The sequence below is a fragment of the Jaculus jaculus genome, chromosome 7 (genome assembly GCF_020740685.1).
Source record: "Jaculus jaculus isolate mJacJac1 chromosome 7, mJacJac1.mat.Y.cur, whole genome shotgun sequence".
Taxonomy (NCBI): domain Eukaryota; kingdom Metazoa; phylum Chordata; class Mammalia; order Rodentia; family Dipodidae; genus Jaculus; species Jaculus jaculus.
In genome coordinates this window covers 107,276,798-107,298,642 of record NC_059108.1, presented here as the reverse complement: position 1 = coordinate 107,298,642, position 21,845 = coordinate 107,276,798, and the positions used below count along the sequence as shown (strand labels likewise).

General features: G+C 40.5%; 1 protein-coding gene across 1 annotated transcript in view; it reads right to left on the bottom strand.

Moving 5' to 3' along the window:
- The window catches only part of Styx (serine/threonine/tyrosine interacting protein), a 37,257-nt gene extending 15,668 nt beyond the window's left edge, over positions 1–21,589 (bottom strand). The window contains exons 1-5 of the mRNA XM_004649189.2: positions 21,301–21,589; positions 13,851–13,883; positions 12,133–12,186; positions 8,830–8,927; positions 760–820 (exon numbers count right to left, since the gene is read on the bottom strand). Of these exons, the coding sequence (XP_004649246.2) occupies positions 760–820; positions 8,830–8,927; positions 12,133–12,186; positions 13,851–13,883; positions 21,301–21,357 (303 nt within the window). The 5' untranslated portion in view covers positions 21,358–21,589. The remainder of the gene's footprint in view (positions 1–759; positions 821–8,829; positions 8,928–12,132; positions 12,187–13,850; positions 13,884–21,300) is intronic.
- Positions 21,590–21,845: the final 256 nt, after the last annotated feature.

Sequence of the window (21,845 nt, the reverse complement as noted above, 5' to 3'; positions counted from 1 at the left end):
ATATATTGAAAAGATATTATGTAGTCTCAGGGTGGCCTTGAACTCATGGCGAACATCCTACCTCTGTCTCCTGAGTGCTGGGATTAAAGGCAACTCTCAGTTGTAGTGAAGCACTCACTTTTTTATGACTTAGTTGAAGTATACTTGAGACATTGGTCATGCTGTGTTTGTTATTTGGGGAGGGGGGAGAAGTGGCAAATTAGCCATGTTTTGTGTTGGCATAACAACTATTAAATGATTATTGATTACACTTAAGTGAATTTGTCTTCTATTTTATGAGGAACAAGTGGAAGTCACTTAATGTTGTCTAATAGTGACATCTGCATATGACTTGTAATAGCTAAAGTTAATTGAGCTTAGAGGAATTGTTACCATTAAAGTCTGTGTTTAAACACACACACACAAAGGCAAGTGTCACCACGCCCGGCTTGTTGAAAACATCTTACTAATATACTTCAATAAAATTTTTCTGCATTCAAAATTCCCACTGGGTGTGATGGTATATACATCTATGACCCTAGCACTGAGAAGGCTAAGGCAAGAGGATTGCAAATTAAAGGCCAGCCTGATCTACAAAGAAATTACTGGTCTTGTAAAAACAAACAAAACTCCAAATGCTGCAAATTTTTATGTAAAAAAGTTATGCAAATAATTCACTTCCTTTTACAAATAATCCTACAAAATTTCAGTTATGACAAAGTAAAGGTACACAACCAAGTTAAAATAAATTTTAAATGATATTAAAATATTGATACCTACCATAGGGAAAAAACGTATTATATTTTCAACTGGATTATCTGCAATATCCAAGACTAAATATCTGAAAATAGAATATTTTATGATGAGTACACTATATTAGTTGCTTTACTCACTCGTGCAACAAAACACTTGACAAAATCAAGTTAAAGGGATTTATTTTGGCTTATAGTTCAAGACCATCATGGCTGAAGCATTGGTAACATGTCCACAATCAGGAAGTAGAGAGACATGAATTCTAGTGCTCAGAAAGCTTTCTCCATTTTCTGCTGTCCAGGAACCAAACCCACTGGATGGTACCACCCACATTTGGGGTGGACCTTTACATCTCAATTAATGTAATCTATAAAATCCCTCACAGATATGCCCAGAGATATGTTTCCACAGCAGATTCTAAATCCTGTAAAGCTAACTGAGACTAACCAACACATATAATATCAGATAACACTTTTATGTATTTAAAAATCCTTGGGAGAAGTGGGTGTGGTGGAACATACCTTTAATCCCAGCACTTGGGAAGCAGAGATAGGAGGATCACCATGAGTTGGAGGCCACCCTGAGACTACACAGTGAATTCCAGGTTAGCCTGGACCAGAGTGAGACCCTACCTTGAAAAACAAAACTAAATAAACAAACAAACAAACAAAGCCTTGTGTGCTGGAAAGATGACTCATTGACTAAAGGTGCCTGCTTGCAAAGCCTATCAGCTCAGGATACAATTCCTCAGCATTCACATAAACTGGATCCAAAGTAGCACATGCATCTGGCACACATTTGCAGCAGCGGGAGAACCTGGGGTGTGTAAACACACAAACATTTTTTGTTTGTTTTTTGAGGTAGGGTTTCACTCTAGCTCAGGCTCACCTGGAATTCACTATAAAAGGAGAAAACCAGGGCTGGAGAGATGGCTTAGCAGTTAAGCGTTTGCCTGTGAAGCCTAAGGACCCCAGTTCAAAGCTCAATTCCCCAGGACCCATGTTAGCCAGATGCACAAGGGGGTACAGGCGTCTGGAGTTTGTTTGCAGTGGCTGGAGGCCCTGGCATACCCATTCTCTCTCTGTCTCTTTCTCTCTGTCCGTCTCTCTCAAATAAATAAATAAAAATAACCAAAAAAATTAAAAAAAAAAAAAAAACAGAAAGAAGAAAACCAGGTGTCGTGGCCTTGGCCATAATATCATTACTTGGGACACTGAGGTAGGAGGACTTGTTTTGTGTTCAGGACCAGCCTAAAATATATAGTAAGAGCTTGTTTAAAAAAAAAAAAGACTTTTTTTAGTTTTTGGTTTTTTGAGGTAGGGTCTCACTCTAGCCCAGGCTGACCTGGAATTCACTATATAGTCTCAGGGTGGCCTTGAACTCAATGGCAATCCTCATACCTCTGCCTCCCGAGTGCTGGAATTGTGCGCCACCATGCCCAGCAAAAAAAAAAAAAAAAGGACATTTAAAGTAAAACATCATCAATATACTGTCCTTAAGTCTATTTAGTAAAAACCTTCTGTCTTCAATCTATCCAATATCACTTGTTTATGAACACAACTATAGCTAAGTTAAAGATATTTTTGCTTTCAAAATTATAGTTATTCAATGATTCCTTAAGTGGTTAAAAACTTCAGGTCTTAATACAGAAGTTATAGCTCAAGAGCAAAGGAAAACTCGATTTATAATCTCAAGGATTCTGATGATGACTGTATCCTAAGTAGCTACAAAGATCTATTAATGTGTAAGACATTGGGGAAACTTCGTAGATAAACTACTTGCTGTGCAACTCTAAGTACCTGAGCTCAGATTCCCAGATTGCCTTCACCAGTGGAAGCTGTAGTATTCCTGTTGCCCTACAGTGTAAATGGAAGCAGAGACTAGAGAATTTTCTGGAAGCTAATGAATGGAGCAATGAACAACAAATCCTACCTCAAACCAAACAAAGGAGAAGACAAGGACTGATCCAAATGTCGTTCTTTAACCCGTAGCCTGTACAACTCTCTAAATTTAAAATGGCTTTTGGATCATTTGAGAGGGTGGGGAAACCAAGGCCTCTTTCCACACAACAAATGAACTTAACACAAGCACCATCTTATGCATCTAACTTTATGTGGATACTCGGGAATCCAACCCCAGCCTTTAAGCTTTGCAGGCAAGAACCTTAACCATGGAGCCAGAGAATTTTAAAATATTCTTTGATTTCTTGCTTACTGTGAGCTCATAGGCTGATGTTTTGTGTGTTAGGAAGAGGGCACCTCATCTCATGCCTTTTGTGCTAGTCATGGTCTTGCTACAATGGTTATAATGTGTATTGCAACCTGGCTCCAGGCCAAAGTGAGACAAATGCCTACAATGGAAAGCCTGAAATCTCAGCCAAACAAAAGCTACTCCTAAAATATGGCTGCCGTGTCTGATTCATGAAACAGGACTTCTTTGAATTCCTTTATATCATAACTTACTGTGGTGGCATCAAGGTTCACGGATACCTATTAGCTATTCTCACTGAAAGCTCAATCACATATGATCTGGTAGAAATTAGATCCCCACTGGTCACAGCCCATATCATGCTTCATTCAAAGATGGCTTCCAGATAGCCATGTGATAAAACAAAGAAGAAAGCAGATATGAGTCTTACAGGCCAGTGGGACAGAAATATCGATGTTATCAATCCAACATGGGAACCCAGCCATGAATGTTAATTTGGGACATTTTACCTGGTTGGACCTTATTCCTTCCAGTTCAGTTTAGCATTAGGCTATAAATTCTAGATGGTGCAGTATCATTCTAACTCTATGAACACTGCTCCTTGAGGATTCCACTGCCACTTAGGAGTGGGACCTCATCTTTTATTTATCATTTTCAACAGGATCTTTTGAAATGAAAATCTTGTCATGCTGTCCATATTTGCAAATGCTTTAGGTGGTATCAAGGGCTTCCTCAGATTTTAAATTTTATTTATTTGAGACAGACAGAGATAGAGAGGGAGGGAAGGAGGGAGGAAGACGGGCAGATAAACAAATACTGGGCATGCCAGGGGCTCCTGCCACTACAAACAAACTTCAAACAGATGTACCGTGATATACACCTAGCCTACATGAGTACTGGTGAATCCAACATGGATCCTTAGGCTTTGTATGCAAGCACCTTAACTGCTAAGCTATCTCTCCAGCTCTGAAGGAACTTTTAGATAAAAGTTAAGCAATTATTTAAATTTTTTTAACTTTTTATTATTTGAGAGAGAGGCAGATAGAGAAAGTAATACCAAGCTGGCCTCAAACTCACGGCAATCCTCCTACCTCAGCCTCTTGAGTGCTGGGATTCAGGGCATATGCCACCATGCCAGGCAACAAATGTTCGTTTAAAATTAAGCCAGGCACAGTAGCACACGCCTTCATTCCAGAGCTGAGGAGGCAGAGGTAGGAGGATTGCCATGAGTTCAAGGCCACTCTGAGACTATATATTGAATTCCAGGTCAGCCTCGACTAGAGTGAGACCGTACCTCAAAAACCCAAATAAAATAAATATTTTTTTTGACAGAAAGAGTATATGAGTGAGCCAGGGCCTCTTGTCCCTACAATTGAACTCCAGACACGTGTGCTACTTTTTGTATCGAGCTTTATGTGGGTACTGGGGAACTGAACTTTGGCTGGCAGGCTTTGCAAGTGCCTTTAGCCACTAAGCCATCTCTCCAGCCCCAACAAATGCTTTGATACAGATACAGACTATCTTTATGAAGATATATTCAAGAAAGTATTATCTAAGATGTGGTATATCTACACAATGGAATTCTACATAGCAGTAAAAAAAAAAAAAAAAAAAAAAAACACAATGAGATTTGAAGAAAAATGGTTGAACCTGGAACAGATCATTCTCAGTAAACTTAACCAAACACAAAAAGATAATCGACAGATAATCGCCGCATAGTCTCACTCACCTACAGCACCTAACCTCTATCTACCCAAAGATGCCAACATACCCAGCAAGCATCTCATGGAGTAGACAATAGGGTGGATGGGGTGGGAGGAGAGGGCAAAGAAGGGGGTGGGAGACACAAATTTAGACCCAAATAGCAATGGTACCATAAAATTCTACATCCTAAAAGGCAGACCAAATGGTTGAACCTTCACCAAGCCCTTAGAGGGAACACCTGAGTCACAAGGCACTGGAGAGGGTACAATGAAGGCTGACCTTAATCTTCTACAGCTTCTCTCTCTCTCTCTCTCTCTCTCTCTCTCTCTGAAGACTGACCTTAATCTTCTATAACGTCTCCCTCCCTCCCTCCCTCCCTCCCTCTAACTCTTCTATATTAGTTATCTTTTTCTTCCTTCTCATAGTGGGCACTGACCTATAATTAACTCAGAGTACCAGCAGGTGGCTATCATCCACAATGAGCTTTGGATCAGAGAGACCTACAAGGTTTCCTAAAAGAATGGCAGATTTCTGTTAGAGTACTTGAGGACCCACCTAAGGTTAATGGTAAGACCCTACTGCTGAAGACACCATATGTGGTTGACACATAACATGGAGTGACTGGCTGGAAACTGGAAGAGAGCCACCTCCAACCCAAATAATATATACTTTATATTATTATTTGATTTTTGAGACAGGATCTAAGTGTGTAGCTAGAATGGACTCACAATCCTCCTGCCTTAGCCTCCTGAGTGCTGGGATTCCAGGCATGTGCCATCAAGCTTAGCTTATTCTTTTTTTCTTTTGAATATTTTATATTTTATTTACTTATTTGAAAAAGAGAGGCAGAGAAAGAAAGAGAACGGGTACACCAGGGCCCCTAGCCACTGCAAACAAACTCAAGAAGCATGCACCACCTAGTGCATCTGGCTTTATGCGGGTCCTGGGGAATTGAACCTAGGTCCTTTGGCTTTGCAGGCAAACACCTTAACAGCTAAGTCATCTCTCTAGCCCTTATTTTTTATTTTTAAAATAAATCCAAATTAAAGAACATTGAAACAAGCCAGGCGTGGTGGTGCACACCTTTAATCCCAGCACTCGGGAGGCAGAGGTAGGAGGACTGCCATGAGTTTGAGGCCACCCTGAAACTCCATAGTGAATTCCAGGTCAGCCTGGGCTAGAGTGAGACCCTACCTCAAAAAAAACAAAGAGGGCTGGAGAGATGGCTTAGCGGTTAAGCGCTTGCCTGTGAAGCCTAAGGACCCCGGTTCAAGGCTCGGTTCCCCAGGTCCCACGTTAGCCAGATGTACAAGGGGGCGTACGCGTCTGGAGTTTGTTTGCAGTGGCTGGAAGCCCTGGCGCACCCATTCTCTCTCTCTCCCTCTATCTGTCTTTCTCTCTGTCTGTCACTCTCAAATAAATAAATAAAAAGTGAACAAAAAATATTAAAAAAAAAAAAACAAAGAACACTGAAACAGATATTCAACTGTACTTATCAGAAGATAAACAAGAGAATTCAAATTACATGAGGCACAATTTCTACTCCACCAAAAATTTAAAGTATTTTATAATTTTTTCCTTGGCAAAGTACAAAGGGAAGGGTACTCTTACTCACTTGATAGTAGGAATATAAACTATGTAACCATAGGATAATCTGCAATATCAAAATGTGGCACCCTTCTATATTTAGATCCAGCAATTCTACAACTACAAAATTTATCCTATTAATACATATGAATTAAATGACATGCACAGTATGTTTCTTTATACACAAACATATACACATGTATATATGAAAGTATAGACATATCTAAATGCCCAACAATGAGAGACTGATTGGAGCTAGGCATGGTGGATCACATCTTTAATCCTAGCCCTCAGGAGATTGAGATAGAAAAATCATTAATTCAAAGCCAGACTCAGCTACATATTAAGAACTGGCTGGGGGTGAGAAGAGGCACAGAGGGACAAACAGAACAGGAGGGGGAGAGAAGAAAGGAGAGAAAGACAGTGAATAGTGTCAACCTGATAGCATCTAAAAAAACCTGGGGGACAAACTAATTTCTGGGCATATCTGTGAGGAAGTTTCTAAATGATTAGGTTAAGGTGGGAACATTGGGTTGAAGTGACACCATTCCTAGGGCTTTGGTGTTGGAGTGAATAAAAAAGTGAGCTGATGACTGGGCTTCTGCGTGAGAATGAAAATACTTAGTAGCAGAGGCCAGTAAGTTAAAAAGGAGACATAAAGGGTAGAGAAAGGAAGGGAGGAGGATACTTAATAGGTTCATATTGTATATATGTAATTACAACGATTGTAATGGGGAGGTAATATGATGGAGAATGGAATTTCAAATGGGAAAGTGTGGGGATGGGGAGGGAGGGAATTACCATGGGATATATTTTATAATCATGGAAAATGTTAATAAAAATTTTAAAAAAAAAGAAAAAAAAAGTAAAACAACTGAATGCCAATAAAAAAAAAGTGAGCTGACCACCAGCATTCATCTCTCTCACTTCCTAACTACATATGTGACGTAACCAGCTGTCCATCACTCCTGCTGTCATGCCAAAATAAACCTTAAGCCTTCCTTTCTTAAGCTGCTTCTTCTCAGGTAATTTGTCATAGCAATAAGAAAAGTTAACAACACACATTAGTGCTTTTACAAAGTAGTGATAAATACTTTAAGTCAAAAAAGCCAATGTAAAAAACACAAGTTTGTCTAGAACTACAGGCACATGCTTGTAGCTCAATGTAGTAGTACTGGTATATGCCTTTAGGGATGGGAGTTGAGTAGCTAAGAAGTAGAGTATGGAAACCTACTTTTTGGCATAGAGGCTTTTAAGTCTCTAGATTTCTGCACTTTGGGCATAGTTTAAATGTTTTCTCAGGCTGGAGAGATGGCTTGGCGGTTAAGTGCTTGCCTGTCAAGCCTAAGGACCCCAGTTCAAGGCACAATTCCCCCAGACCCACGTGAACCAGATGCACAAGGGGCACATGTGTCTGGAGTTCCTTTGCAGTGGCTAGAGGCCCTGGCATGCCCATTCGCTATCTATCTATCTGCATCTTTCTCTCTCTGTCTGTCACTCTCAAATAAATAAATAAAAAACAAAACATTTTAAAAAGTTTTTTTATAAATTTTATTTAAAATTATATACTGGGGCTGGAGAGATGGCTTAGCGGTTAAGTGCTTGCCTGTGAAGCCTAAGGACCCGGTTCGAGGCTCGGTTCCCCAGGTCCCACGTTAGCCAGATGTACAAGGGGGCGCACGTGTCTGGAGTTCGTTTGCAGAGGCTGGAAGCCCTGGCGCGCCCATTCTCTCTCTCTCCCTCTATCTGTCTTTCTCTCTGTGTCTGTTGCTCTCAAATAAATAAATAAAAATTTAAAAAAATAAAATAAATAAAATTATATACTGTATGGAGCATATTTAAATACATACACAAGTGTGATTATATAATGAAAACCTGAAATTAAAACATTACAGGACTAGAGATACAGCTCAGTGGTACAGAGCTTGCCTAATGTGTTTAAGGTTCAATCCGGAGCATCACCAAAAAAAAAAAAAAAAAAAAAAACCACCGGGCTGGAAAGATGGCTTAGCAGTTAAGGTACTTGCCTGCAAAGCCTAAGGATCCATATTTGTCTCTCCAGATCCCACATAAGCCAGACACACAAAGGTAAGGCAAGCCCAAGGTTGCACATAGCCAGTAGGTAGCACAAGCATTTGCAGGGTGAATGCAGTGGCTGAGGCCCTGGTACATCAATTCTCTCTCAAATTAAAAAAATAACAGTAACAAAACAATACCATTTATCGGTGGGCATGGAGGCACACACCTTAAAACCCAGCACTCAGGAGATGGAGGTAGGAGGATTGCCATGAATTCAAGGTCACTCTGAGACTACGTAGTGAATTCCACGTATGCCTGAGCTACAGTGAGACTGTACCTCAAAAAAAAAAAAAATTATATATATAAGCAGAGAGAGACAGTACAGAGACAGAGAGAATAGGCACGCCATGGCCTCCAACCACTGCAAACAAATTCCAGATACACACCCACTTTGTGAATCCAGCTTTATGTGGTTACTAGGGAACTGAAGTCAGGTCATTAGGCTTTGCAGGCAAAGCCCCAACAGTATATACCATGTGTCCTTAACATTTTAAAATATATCATAGTAATCACTCTTACCTAAATAACTGTTGAAAGTTTGGTTTAATAAAGTTTGCTTCGATATTTTGTCGTATGCAAATTATATGAGTAATCCCATGTTTCTGGAGTATAGATAGCTGTAAAAAATGGGGAAGGACAGGAAAGAGAAATAGTTTATAATACACAAAACATCTCATTCTAACACAGATGTGTAAAAATAGACAGGACCCATATCTAAGCTCTCAGTACAGGATTACACCTAATTTTATAATTTACCTGAAGTGATCAACACCATTCAATAACACACAGAATGTCCTCTGTAAGTCTAGTGCTCGATGAGAATTGAAAGACTATTTGATTAGAAACCAATATAAACAGTGGCCAAAAGCATGTGGAGTCATGAGAACCTAATCCAGAAATCCCACCACTGATACTTACCTGAGCTCTTTGGTTGTCTCATATGAGAACTGAGAGAAACATTACTATTAATGGAGGGTTATGATAGTTATATAAGAAAATAAAAATGTTTACTACAGGTAAATCAAATACTTATTTGTTCAATAAATGAACAAATCATGCCCACATAATAAATCAGAATAATCTTGAATTTTAAAAATATTTTTGCCTTATAATTCTATTTTTGCATTCATACTTTCTTCATCATGTATTGTTCAAAACAATGCTCATAATTTGAGTGAGGTCAGCCAGGTATGGTGGCACGCTCCTTTAATCCCAGCACTCAGGAGGCAGAGGTAGGATCACCATAAGTTCAAGGCCACCCTGAAACTATATAGTGAATTCCAGGTCAGCCTGGACTAGAATGAATGAAACCCTACCTTGGAAAACCAATAAATAAATTAGTAATAATAATGAGTGAGGTCAATTTATGTATTTTTTTAAACACTAGAAATTAAACTCATACATGCTAGGCAAGTGTTTTACCACTTAGCTACAATCCTCACTTCACAAAGTAGAATTTAAATATATATTATAAAATGAATTTCCATGTTGCAAGCCAAAGAAAAGAAGGCTCTCGTTATCCAGAAGTGGATTATATTGGCACTTGATCTCAGATTGCCCAGTGTCCACAAGTATGAGCAAGTCCGTTGAGGCCATCCAGGCTACAGCATATTATGGCAGAAGTCCCCAAATTGACTAAGAATAAGGTTTTGCAAACACTGCAAAAAAAGTATTTTGATTTATTTGTGAGTAGAGAGAGAGGGTGGGAGAACATGCCATGGCCTCTTGCCACTGTAAATAAACTCCAGATAATGTGCCACTACAGGCATCTGGCTTCACATGGGTACTGAGGAATGGAACCCAGGCTGGCAGGTTTTGCAAGCAAGTGCCTTTAACCATTGAGCAATCTCCCCAGTCCCTTTCCAAACTTTTAAGTGGGGCCGGAGGAACGGCTCAGTTGGTAAAGCATGAGACTCTGAAATCAATCCTCAGCATCCAAATAAAAGCAGAACATGGTGGTGTACACTTGTATACCCACCTGTGGGGAAGCAGAGACAGAAGGATCATCTGAGTTATCTAGCCTGGCTGAATTGGTGAGCTACAGGTTCAGTGAGAAATCCTGACTGACACACACACACACATACCAAGTTTTAAATGTTAAGCTGGGCGTGAGAGTGCACGCCTTTAATCCCAGCACTCAGAAGGCAGAGGTAGGAGGACTGCTATGAGTTCAAGGCCACCCTGAGACTGCATAGCAAATTCCAGAACAGCCTAGTCTAGAGCAAGACCCTACCTCAAAAAAAGGTTTTTATTTTTGGAGAAAAAAAGTTTTAAATGTTAATGTTGACAGAAATTTGTAAGTATAAATTCAATTATATTTTTGTATTTCCTGAGGACAACCTGTCGTATACTTAGAGGTGTTCAGTAAGATTAATAATAAACAATGTTCTATAGTCATAATGTGGTAACCACCAAATATATTCAACATCCATTCTTCCATTTATACTTGATCTAGATGGGAGTTCTCACACCTATTTTATTGTGAGAAACTACAAAAGGACACAAAAACTTGTTTTAAAGCTTTGAAAGTATATTAAACTAAGAAAAGCAAACCTAGCCAGGCATGATGGCACATGCCTTTAATCCCAGCACTCAGGGTCAGAGGTAAGAGGATTGCCACAAGTTCAAGACCATCCTGAGACTACCTAGTGAATTCCTGGTCAGCCTGAGTTAAGAGTGAAATGCTACCTCAAAAAAACCAAAAAAGAAAAAAAAGAAAAGCAAACCTTATTAAAATAGAACTCTAATAGTAAAGAGAATATTCTGGACCTTTCAACAGATGTGTTTATATAAAATTTTGTTCTTACCTTAAACTGCAAAAATTCAGATGGGTATGGTGGTGCATGCCTTTAATCCCAGCACTTGGGAGGCAGAGGTAGGAAGATTGCCATGAGTTTGAGGCCACCCTGAGACTACCTAGTGAATTTCAGTCAGTCTGAGCTAGAGTGAGACCCTACCTCAAAAAACAAAAACAACAAAAACCTACAAATAAGAAAAAATAACAAAAAGAAATCAAACACAAGTTACAAAAAGCCTAGATGTGTCACTTTTATTTAAACAGTATTAGAATGTAGTAAGAGATATGCTTAAGTAAATAAATCTTTAAAAATGAATTTATTCTTTTAGGTTTATTTGCATTAACACACACACACACATATATAAAATGTGCGGGTGTGTGTGTGTATTTATTTATTTATTTAGAGGGGGGAGGGAGAGGGAGAGACAGAAAGGATATAGAGAGGGAGAATAGATGCACCAGGACCTCTAGCCACTGCAAACAAACTCCAGACGCATGTGCCATTTTGTGCAGCTTGTTTACATGGGTACTAGGCAATCAAATCTGAGTCCTTAGGTTTTGCAGGCAAGCACATTAACCGTTAAGCCATTTCTCCAGCCCTGCATTAAGAAATACTTTTTAAAAAAAAAAACTTTAATTAATTTTTTATTGACAATTTCCATAATTGTAGACAGTAAACCATGTTCATTCTCTCCCTCCCCCCTAAAGTCTTTTTTCATATATAGTATTATCTAGCAGAGGCCCTGACAGTCTGGAGGCCCTGATGCACCCACTCTCATTCATTCTCTCTCTGTCTCTCAAATAAAAATATTTGTAAAAATAGAAAAAAAAAGAAATACTTTTTTAAAATTAATTTTGTTTATGTTTATATTTTTATCTATTTGAGAGAGAGCAGCACAGAGACAGAGAGAGAGAATGAATGGGTACTCTAGGGCCTCTAGCCACTTCAAATGAACTCTAGATGCATCTACCTGAGACAAACTGGTTCCTAAAGTCTCTTGGAGAATGTAACCTAAAGTTCATACCTTGCTTTTCATAGCAGAAGAATATGGACCCAAGAACAATCCAGGTAAAATTTCCTAGAACACAAAAACCAAATAAGATACAAATTCATAATTTAAATCTATACCTAATACATACAATATAACCATAATTTTTGTTTTTATAAGCTTTGAGGCCAGGAGTGGTAGCACACGCCTCTAATCCCAGCACTCAGGAAGCAGAGGTAGGGGATCACGGTGACTTCAAGGCAACCTGAGATTATATAGTGAATTGCAGGTCAGCCTGGACTAGAATGAAACCCTACCTCCAAAAAAAAAAAAAAAAAAAAAAAAAAAAAAAACTCAAAACAGCACATACTTAACAGTTTGTGTACTTAGTACATTTAAAAAAAGAATGATTTGCTTTAAAAATTACCTAGGGAAAAGGTGTCCTTTATGGCAGCAAATGTACTATTCCAAATTTAAATGTAATCTGAAAAGTCAAATGTTTAAATCCATAGTGCTTTTTATAGTCATTGAACTACATTGTTAACTCTTAGACCTCTCTAATTTTTCTTCCCAGTTACATTCTAAAAGAAAATAGGCATAAAAACCAGCTTCCCTTTTGAATTATACACTTTATTAGGCACAATCAAAAACATCACAAGAGCAGGGCATGGTGATAATTGCCTATAATTCTAGCACATGGGCTGAGGCAGGAGAATGATGAGTTTGAGCCAGCCTGGACTACACTGTGAGAACCTGTCTCAAAAACAAACAACAACCAAAAAAACCTCCCTGCGTGCTATTGCCTCAAACAAAGCAGCACAAAACATTTAACAGCATTAGAACTATTACCTACAGCAAACAGAAGCAAATTATCTAATTATAGTCATTTGTATAGGAGACTCATTTCTTCCACCATTTTTTTGGGGGGGAGCGGTGTTTTAAGATAGTGTCTCACTATGTAGCCCATGATGGCCTCAAAATCAAACTTCTGCCTCAGCCTCCAGAGAGCCAGGGTTAGAGTAACATGCAGCCAAACCTAGCTCCTTCAGCTTCTTATAAGCAAAAATTACATTTGACTTATCTTTATATCACCCATAGCACCAAATAAAATAAAATAAAATGCCCATTCATACTCACAAATTTTTAGAAAGTGAGTTTTCATTTAGAGAAAAAGGTGGAATTTTGGAAAGGATTTCTAGGAATGAGAAGCACCACTTATCATGTGACTATTAGAGTTGGCAGCCAACAGTCAAAAAGGTAAAAGAAATTGAATTCATTCCAAATTATGTATTCAACTCACTTTTCTAGAGGACTTACTTATGGGTATTAATTGAAAATCAAACACAAAAAATAGTAAACTTAAATTTAAAAACTCGAATTGCTTTTCAATCAATTCTCCTAATCTTATCTAAACCAGATAGGAAAGCAAATTGCTTTTCAAGAGGAATACAAGTGAAGCATTTCATTTTTCAAATGAAAAACAGTGACCCATTAAGCACATACATGTATGTACATACATCTTCCTGAATCTAATCCTAGGCAGAAAAACAATTCACTGCTCATATTAAAATTTTAATGGACATAAATATTATACATATTTACTATCTGATGTTCTAATATACAGTATACTACTCAAAACTGGGAAAATATTATGAACCTATAAACCATGAACCAGCCTGTCCCAAATCATTTGTGAAATAAGTTTTTGGATAATAATAGTTGGATTGGCTTGAACAAATAAAAAGTTGTCATACTTGCATCTCTCGTCTCATAGGGTACGTCCATTCCTTAAAAAAGAAAACAAAAAATGAAAGTAAATAGCATAAAAAGTATCAAAGACATGACATAAAAATACAGATTTTTAAAATTATAGAGCCAAAGGAAGGGTAGGCTTGCTTACAATGCACTCTTCCAGACACAAAATGACCTGGATATCCATGAGCTTGCAGTGCCTGACACTACCTACACAAGAGCATCATAATAGGAGGAAAAGATGTGAACATCAAAATAAAAGACTGATTCAAAGAGTGGGAGATATGATGGAGAGTGAAGTTGCAAAGGGAAAGTAGGGGAGGGAATTAGAATGATTTATTGCCTATAATTATGGAAGCTGTCAATATAAAAATTTTAATTACATTGTATGTGTGTGGTATTGGTGATCAAATCCATAGCTTCAAGTATGCTAACATGAGAGTTCTACCACTGAAACTACAATCCCCCAAAATTAATTATACTTTAAAACTATTCTATAGGGATGGGCATGGTAGAACACTTGCCTAGCATGGGCTGAGTTTGAAACCCAGCAGTGCAAATAAAAAAATAAAATGAATAAATAAATACATCTCAAAAAGTATCCGGATATGGTAATGTAAGCCAGGTGGCAGAGGCAGAATTGCCCACAAATTTGGAGCCAGATTGCCCCATATATTGAATCCCAAGCCAGCCAGAGCTACATCACGAGACCTTGTCTTATAAAGCCATAAAAATAACAGATAAGGAGACAGAAATCAGATCACAGGCCTTTGCTCCTTTTAAGTTGAAGCAAATATGAATGTAAATATAAAATGTAAATATGACCTCAATTTTTAAGCATAATCAAGACCTGAAAGAAATTTCAAGCCTTGCATAAGGTTTCAGGCATTGGAACATGAAGGCCTGTCTCTGTATCTATACAAAAAATTCTTGTAAGAACAAAAAGAAAGTTGTAAAACAGGATGGAACATTAGTGCCATTCACAGATTAGAAAAGTATGCAGCCTTATTTAGGGAGTATCAGGTCTCAATTTAGTAAGTACAGGATCTTTGAAATTTAGAAAACTTCATTTGTAACTTTTCTTCAAACCCTGATGTGGTGGTTTGATTCAGGTGTCCCCCATAAACTTAGGTGTTCTGAATGCTACGTTCCCAGCTGATGGATATTTGGGAATTAATGCCTCCTGAAGGGAGTGTATTGTTGGGGGCGGGCTTATGGGTTTTATAGCCAGTTTCCCCATGCCAGTGTTTGGCACACCCTCCTGTTGCTGTAGTCCACCTTATGTTGGCCAGGGGGTGATATCCACCCTCTGCTCATGCCATCGTTTTCCCCTGCCATCGTGGAGCTTCCCCTCGAGCCTGTAAGCCAAAATAAATCTTTTTCCCAGAAGCTGCTCTTGGTTGGGTGATTTCTACCAGCAATGCGAACCGGACTGCAACACCTGGTCTCAGAGACCACAGCCTTTGTGGCCTTACTATACATTTATGGTTTGATTACAGACTGAGTGTCTCCCAAGAAGCAAATGTCAAAAGTTAGACCCATTAAAAGATATCAACAGGGGCTGGAGGGATGGCTCAGTGGTTAAGGCACTATTCTGCAAAGCCAAAGAACCCAGGTTTAATTCCCCAGGAGCCACGTGAGCCAGATGAACAAGGTAGCACATGCATCTAGAGTTCATTTGCAGTGGCTAGAGGCCCTGGCGTGCCTATTCTCTCTCTGTGTGTGTCTCTGATAAATGAGAAAAAATAGATAAAATTTAAAAAATAAAAGATATCAGCAGCTGGAAACTTAATCCAACTACACAGAGGTGTGGCTTCTGAAAAGTGAGTAGGTTTAGACAAGGTCATTAGGGTAAAGCCTCTGTATCCTGAAGAGAAGGAAGACTAGATAACTGATTGGTTGGTTGTTATGCTCACAGCATGAAGTTGGTTATGCATGCTCACAGTTTAGCTTTACCAGACATCCATCTGTCTGAATGTCTCTAATAACCAAATCTTGTCTTTATTATATACTCTTTCCCTCCACCCCTGCAATGCTAGGAATTGAACTCAAGGTTTCATGCATGTGAGGTAAGTGCTCTAATACTGAACTATATCTTTATCCCAACTGTACTTTTTTTTTGGTTTTTCAAGGTAAGGTCTCACTCTAGCTCAGGCTGACCAGGAATTCACTATGTAGTCTCAGGGTGGCCTCAAACTCACGACAATCCTCTTACCTCTGCCTTCTGAGTGCTGGGATTAAAGGCGTGCACCACCACACCTGGCCCAACTGCACTCTTTTTTTTATAAAGATCAGGTCTCACATTATAGCACAGGCAGGCCTAAAACTCACTTAGTCCTGATAGGCCTCAAACTTGTGGTGCTCCTCCTGCCTCATCCTCATGTGTGCTAAAGTTAGGTATGAACCATCGTGACTGACTACTCTTTTTCTTTTCTTTTTAAAGTCAGAGTCTTACTATATACATAGTCCAGGATTTCCTAAAACTCATGATCCTCCTGCTTTAGCCTCCTGACTGCCACAACTACAGGTGTTTACTACCATGCCTGGCTTTCCATTCCTCATTCTTTTTGTTTTCTGCTGTTTTGTCCTCACACTTGCTCAGTAAGCTATTTATCACTGAGCTACCTCTTCAGCCCTCCACTACTATTATTAAATTTCTGTCCTATACTATTCCTAAGTTCTATCCCTTCAGAAATTGTATTCATGTGGTTCTTCTTTATTTCAAGTTACTATTATAGTTAATTAGTAAAACTGAATTTTTAAACTTTACTGTTTATCCAAGCTATATAACCATATATCAAATCAAAGCAAGCCAGATAAGCCAAAACACCCATAACTGTGAGCTACACAGTTTTTTTGTGTGTGGTACTGATGACTGAACCTAAGGTCTCACACAGCAGGTGTGGAGTCTACTTTTGAGCTGTCCCTCTTTTTCCTAGCTCTCTTTTTCACTTTCTATTTTGAGATAGGTCTCATTAAGTTGCCCAGGCTGGCCATGGACTAGTGATCCTACTGCTTCAGCCTCCTGAGTAACTGGAATTACAGGCCTATTCCACCAGACCAGCTCACAACCATGCTTCTGAGAGAAATCAATTCACAAGTGAAAACCTTTCAATCTTCAATATGAGCTAGAAGGTGTCATATACTAGAGCATCCTACAGGATCGTTCCTCATACCAATAGTTACATGATTTACAAAACTGCATTTGGAAGAAAGAAAAAACTGTTACACAAATGGTCAAAACCCCTCAAATAAATGCACCAATGAAGGAGACAGGTTATAGCCATTATCTAAAGTAGAAGCTTAATTCTTAGTCTCAAATCAGGTGAATTAAAGCACCTAATTCTCAAGACAGAATCCACATTTTACATTGGTGAAGAAGTGGAGGAGCAGCACTGGTGGTGGGGCTCAACAGAATACTTGAGCTGGGATATTCACAGAACAGGAACAGTAGTATAGTCTCTCGCCTCCAAAAAAGGCAGTGTTCCAGTGGCCTTTTCCTTTAGTCCCCACACTGAACTTTTGCTTTAACTAAAAGACAAAAGGAAATTTTTACTCAAGTTAAAAAGACAGAACTGAGTCAGGCGTGGTGGCGCATGCCTTTAATCCCAGCACTCGGGAGGCAAAGGTAGGAGGGATCACCATGAATTCAAGCCCACCCTGAGACTACATAGTGAATTCCAGGTTAGCCTGAGCTAGAGCAAAACCCTACCTTGAAAAACAAACAAACAAACAAAAAACCAATTGGTGTGGGGTGGGGGTAATAGCAAAGAACATTCAAGTAAGAGTTTTCTAAATCAGTGACTTGTTTTGTTTGGCTTATTTGTTCATTCTGATATATTCTATTTATTTATTTGACAGAGAAAGAGGCAGAGAGAGAAAAAATGGGCGCATCGTGGCCTCCAGCCACTGCAGACAAACTCCAGATGCATACGCCCCCTTATGCATCTGGATAACGTGGGTCCTAGGGAATCAAACTTGGGTCCTTTGGCTCCAGCCCTTAGTTGTTCATTCTATTTGAGACAGGATCTCTCTACATAGCCCAGGTTGTCCATGAATTCACAATGCTCCTGGCTCTGACACTCAAGTCCCGGGATTTCAGGCATGTGACACTATAAAATATTGTTTGGCTCCATGTAGAACAATTAAATCAGAATCTGAGGTGGTAGGGTCCAGGCACTGGTACTTAAGAAAATTTTTTGTGTGTGACTCTGCTCTATTGTTATCACTAAAAAGAGTTTCTTTAAAGAAAGAAGCTAGAAGAGGGATTTTTTAGCCATATATTAAGTAATTCCTATGCTAGATTATATACTATGGGAATCAAGAGAGAAGAGACCATGTACCTGAGGGATAAAACCAGTCTAGGAACAGGAGAGGCGTGGAAAGAGTTGGAAAAACAGTAAAGAAGTTTCTCTGTAGAAATGTTGTCTAAATCTAAGCCGAGGTGAAAGGGGAGCTGACAGGCATGGCAGGAGAAAATAGTAAGCACAAAAGTAGAGAGGCAGAGTGATGAAAACATTCTAGGATCAGTGCACGGCAAGCTATTTATTTATTTATTTATTTATTTATTTATTTATTTATTTATTTATTTATTTATTTGAGAGCGACAGACACAGAGAGAAAGACAGACAGAGGGGGAGAGAGAGAATGGGCGCGCCAGGGCTTCCAGCCTCTGCAAACGAACTCCAGACGCGTGCGCCCCCTTGTGCATCTGGCTAACGTGGGACCTGGGGAACCGAGCCTCGAACCAGGGTTCTTAGGCTTCACAGGCAAGCGCTTAACCGCTAAGCACTAGGCAGATACCAGATCACACACCGGTTTGAACTCCTTCCTCAAAACAATGAGAAATCACAGAAAAGGTTTACTGACACTCTTTTAGCAAACTTACAGAACTACATGGCTATTTTTTAATTTTTACTTATTTTTTTGTTGTTTTGTTTTTCAAGGTAGGATTTGGCTCTAGCTCAGGCTGACCTGGGATTCACTATGTAGTCTCACCCTAGCCTTCAACTTAACAGCAACCCTACCTCTGCCTCTTGAGTGCTGGGATTAAAGGCACGCACCACCATGGCCACCTCATGGCTAAATAATTTTTTTTTGTTTTATTTTTCGAGTTAGTGTCTCACTCTAGCCCAGGCTGATCTGGAATTCACTATGTAGTCTCAGGGTGGCCTTGAACTCACAGTGATCTGATCTTCTTGCTTCTGCCTCACAAGTGCTGGGATTAAGATCAAGTGTTGGATTAAAAGCGTGCGCCACCATGCCCAGTATGTGGCTAAATTTTTGACAGTACTGTTCCATTTTAAAAATGCCTAACCAATATTTAAAGATTCTTGAAAGTACAGAATCATCAAATTATTACAGATTGATCATATTAATTATTAAAAAGAATCCATTCAAATCTCTACTCGAATTTCACTTTCACAAATGCAAGATTTGGAATGTAATCTGGCTTTCCATGTAGTGCTTCATATATATATATTTCCTTGAGGAAACAGTGCTGGGTGTCAGCCTACTATAAGACCACTTGACACTTTACATTTCTCACTGGATCTTAAGTAAACTGCAATTTATTACAGTTGGAAATATATTTCATTATTTCCAAGGTTGCTTCCAGAAACTAAGTTATTGTAGGGATAAAAAACATACTTCAGGGCTGGAGAGATGGCTTAGTGGTTAGGCACTTGCCTGTGAAGCCCGGTTCAAGGCTTGGTTCCCCAGGACCCACGTTAGTCAGATGCACAAGGGGGCACAGGCGTCTGGAGTTCGTTTGCAGTGGTTGGAAGCCCTGGTGCACCCATTCTCTCTTTATCTCTCTCTGCCTCTTTCTCTCTCTCTGTCACTCTCAAATAAATAAGAATGAACAAAAAAAATTTAAAAAAACACACTTCACATTATTTATTGTATGTAAAAAAACACAAAATTACTTTCAATATTTATAATTCTATTCCACATATGCAAGGCTCAAACATCACTACCATAAGCAAAAGGGGAAACTTCAGATATCTGCTACTATCCAACCACTTGAGAGGAGAAGGATGATCAGTAGTTATTGGTGAGTAAGAATCCAGCCTGGGTACATAAGCCCGTTTCAGAAGAATAAAAAGGCAGGGGAAATCACTCAGCGGTTAAAGGTGCTTGCTTGCAAAGCCTGACAGCCTGGGTTCGAGCCCCTGTAGTCAAGTAAAGCCTGATGCACAAAGTGGTGCATGCATCTGGAGTTCATTTGTAGGCGCAAGAGGTCCTGAGGCACCTATTCTCATTCTCTCCTTGTAAACAAATGTGTGTGTGTGTGTGTACATACATACATATACACAAACACACACATATATTTTTTTTTCTTTTCACTTCCAGGTAGGGCTTCACTCTAACCCAGGCTGACCTGGAAGTCACTGTGTAGTCTCAGCAGGTCTTCAACTCACAGTGATCCTCCTACAACTACCTCTACCTCCCAAGTACTGACATTAAAGGTATGACCACCACGCCTGGCTCTAAAACGTTTTTTAAAAGGAAGTGAACATCAAATAAGTATTTGGGATTAGTTAAATCCTTCAAAGACAGCTTTATTCCCCCTCTCAATACAGTTGTTTTAAGACAAGGTCTCAAGTAGCTCAGGCTGGCCTTCAACTCTTGATCCTCCCACTTCAGTACCACCCTAGGATTAAAGGCATACATCACCTCGCCTAGCTCCAATTACCTTCACTTAAAACTCCAGAGAAATTTTCGACTTCTTTCCTGATCCTGTTAAAGCACAACTGAGAATTCTTGTCTACAGCTAATTTATGTAACCTAGCCATTTCAAACATAAAATGCAATGCAACAGTTGATAAAGAAAATCTTACTATCATAGGCAAGCAGGAACCAAGGAGTAAAAGGCAACCTTAATTAGTAAAGCAGGAGACCAAGCAAGGTCTCCAGCATTTTGTTCTCAACAGTTCTCAACTTTCCTCTAAATGCAAGATTTCTGGTTCAAGTTTTCAGATTCAAATGAGCAACCCTAGTGACATCTTACGCTCTTGGTCATTGTTATTGCTCCCTAAAATGCAAACAAACTTTCAGAAGCTATTTGTGATTTGCTTCCACAGTTCAGGTCCCAGGTCTATTCCACACGTGGGGCCATGTGTCCCACATGCGAACTGAAGACATCAAAAAACAATTCTCAAACTCAGATTTAAAAAGACAACTACCTGTACCTTCGCGTGCCTTTTGGCCATGTCAGTAAATGGTGACCGCGGAGGCTAGGGGCCACGGCGTCATTCCACGGGAGTCGAGAGGACTCGGTCCCGGGTCCGGGTGGTGGTGGGGGTGGACAGCCCACGCCGGCGAGCCCGATCTGCCGCAGCAGCTCCGCCCCGGGGTCCCGGGACGCCCTCGGGACGCAAGCCGCTGTCGGCGGGGCCGTGGTGGCGGCCCGGGCCGGAGCTTCCGGAGGCCCGAGCTTGGCGGACTCACCTCGGCGTCGTCTTTGCACTGTGGAAGCGAGGGGAACTCCAGCTTCATGTCGTCCATGGCCCCCGAGCCGCGCGCGGGCGGGTGACCGGCTGGCTGGCTGGGTGGGTGGGGTGTGAGGGTTGAGGAAGCCCGACGCGACCCGCCCCTCGAGCTGGCAGCCGCGGCGACAGGAAGCTGGGCCGACAGACACGCGGCTGGCTCGCAACTAACACTCGCCGACCAGAGGATCCCGGCGACTCCGGCGGTGACGGCGGCGGCGACGACCGGGAAGAGGTGGGCAGGGCGGCCCGGACACGGCCGCCATGCTGCCGCCGTCTCCCTCCGCCGAGTCTCCGCGCCCCTCAGGAAGCTCGGGATCCGCCACGGGCTCGAGCCCTACAACCGTCTCTTGCGTCCCGCCCCTCCGCCCACGCCGCCCCAGCCAATCCCGACCCACGCTCGGCTAAGGACCCGCCCACTCCGTCCCCCGCCGCCGCCACGCCCCTCCGCCAGAGCGCAGACGCGGGGGGGCGGGGCCTCGGCCGCAGCTCACCCAGGAGGAGGGG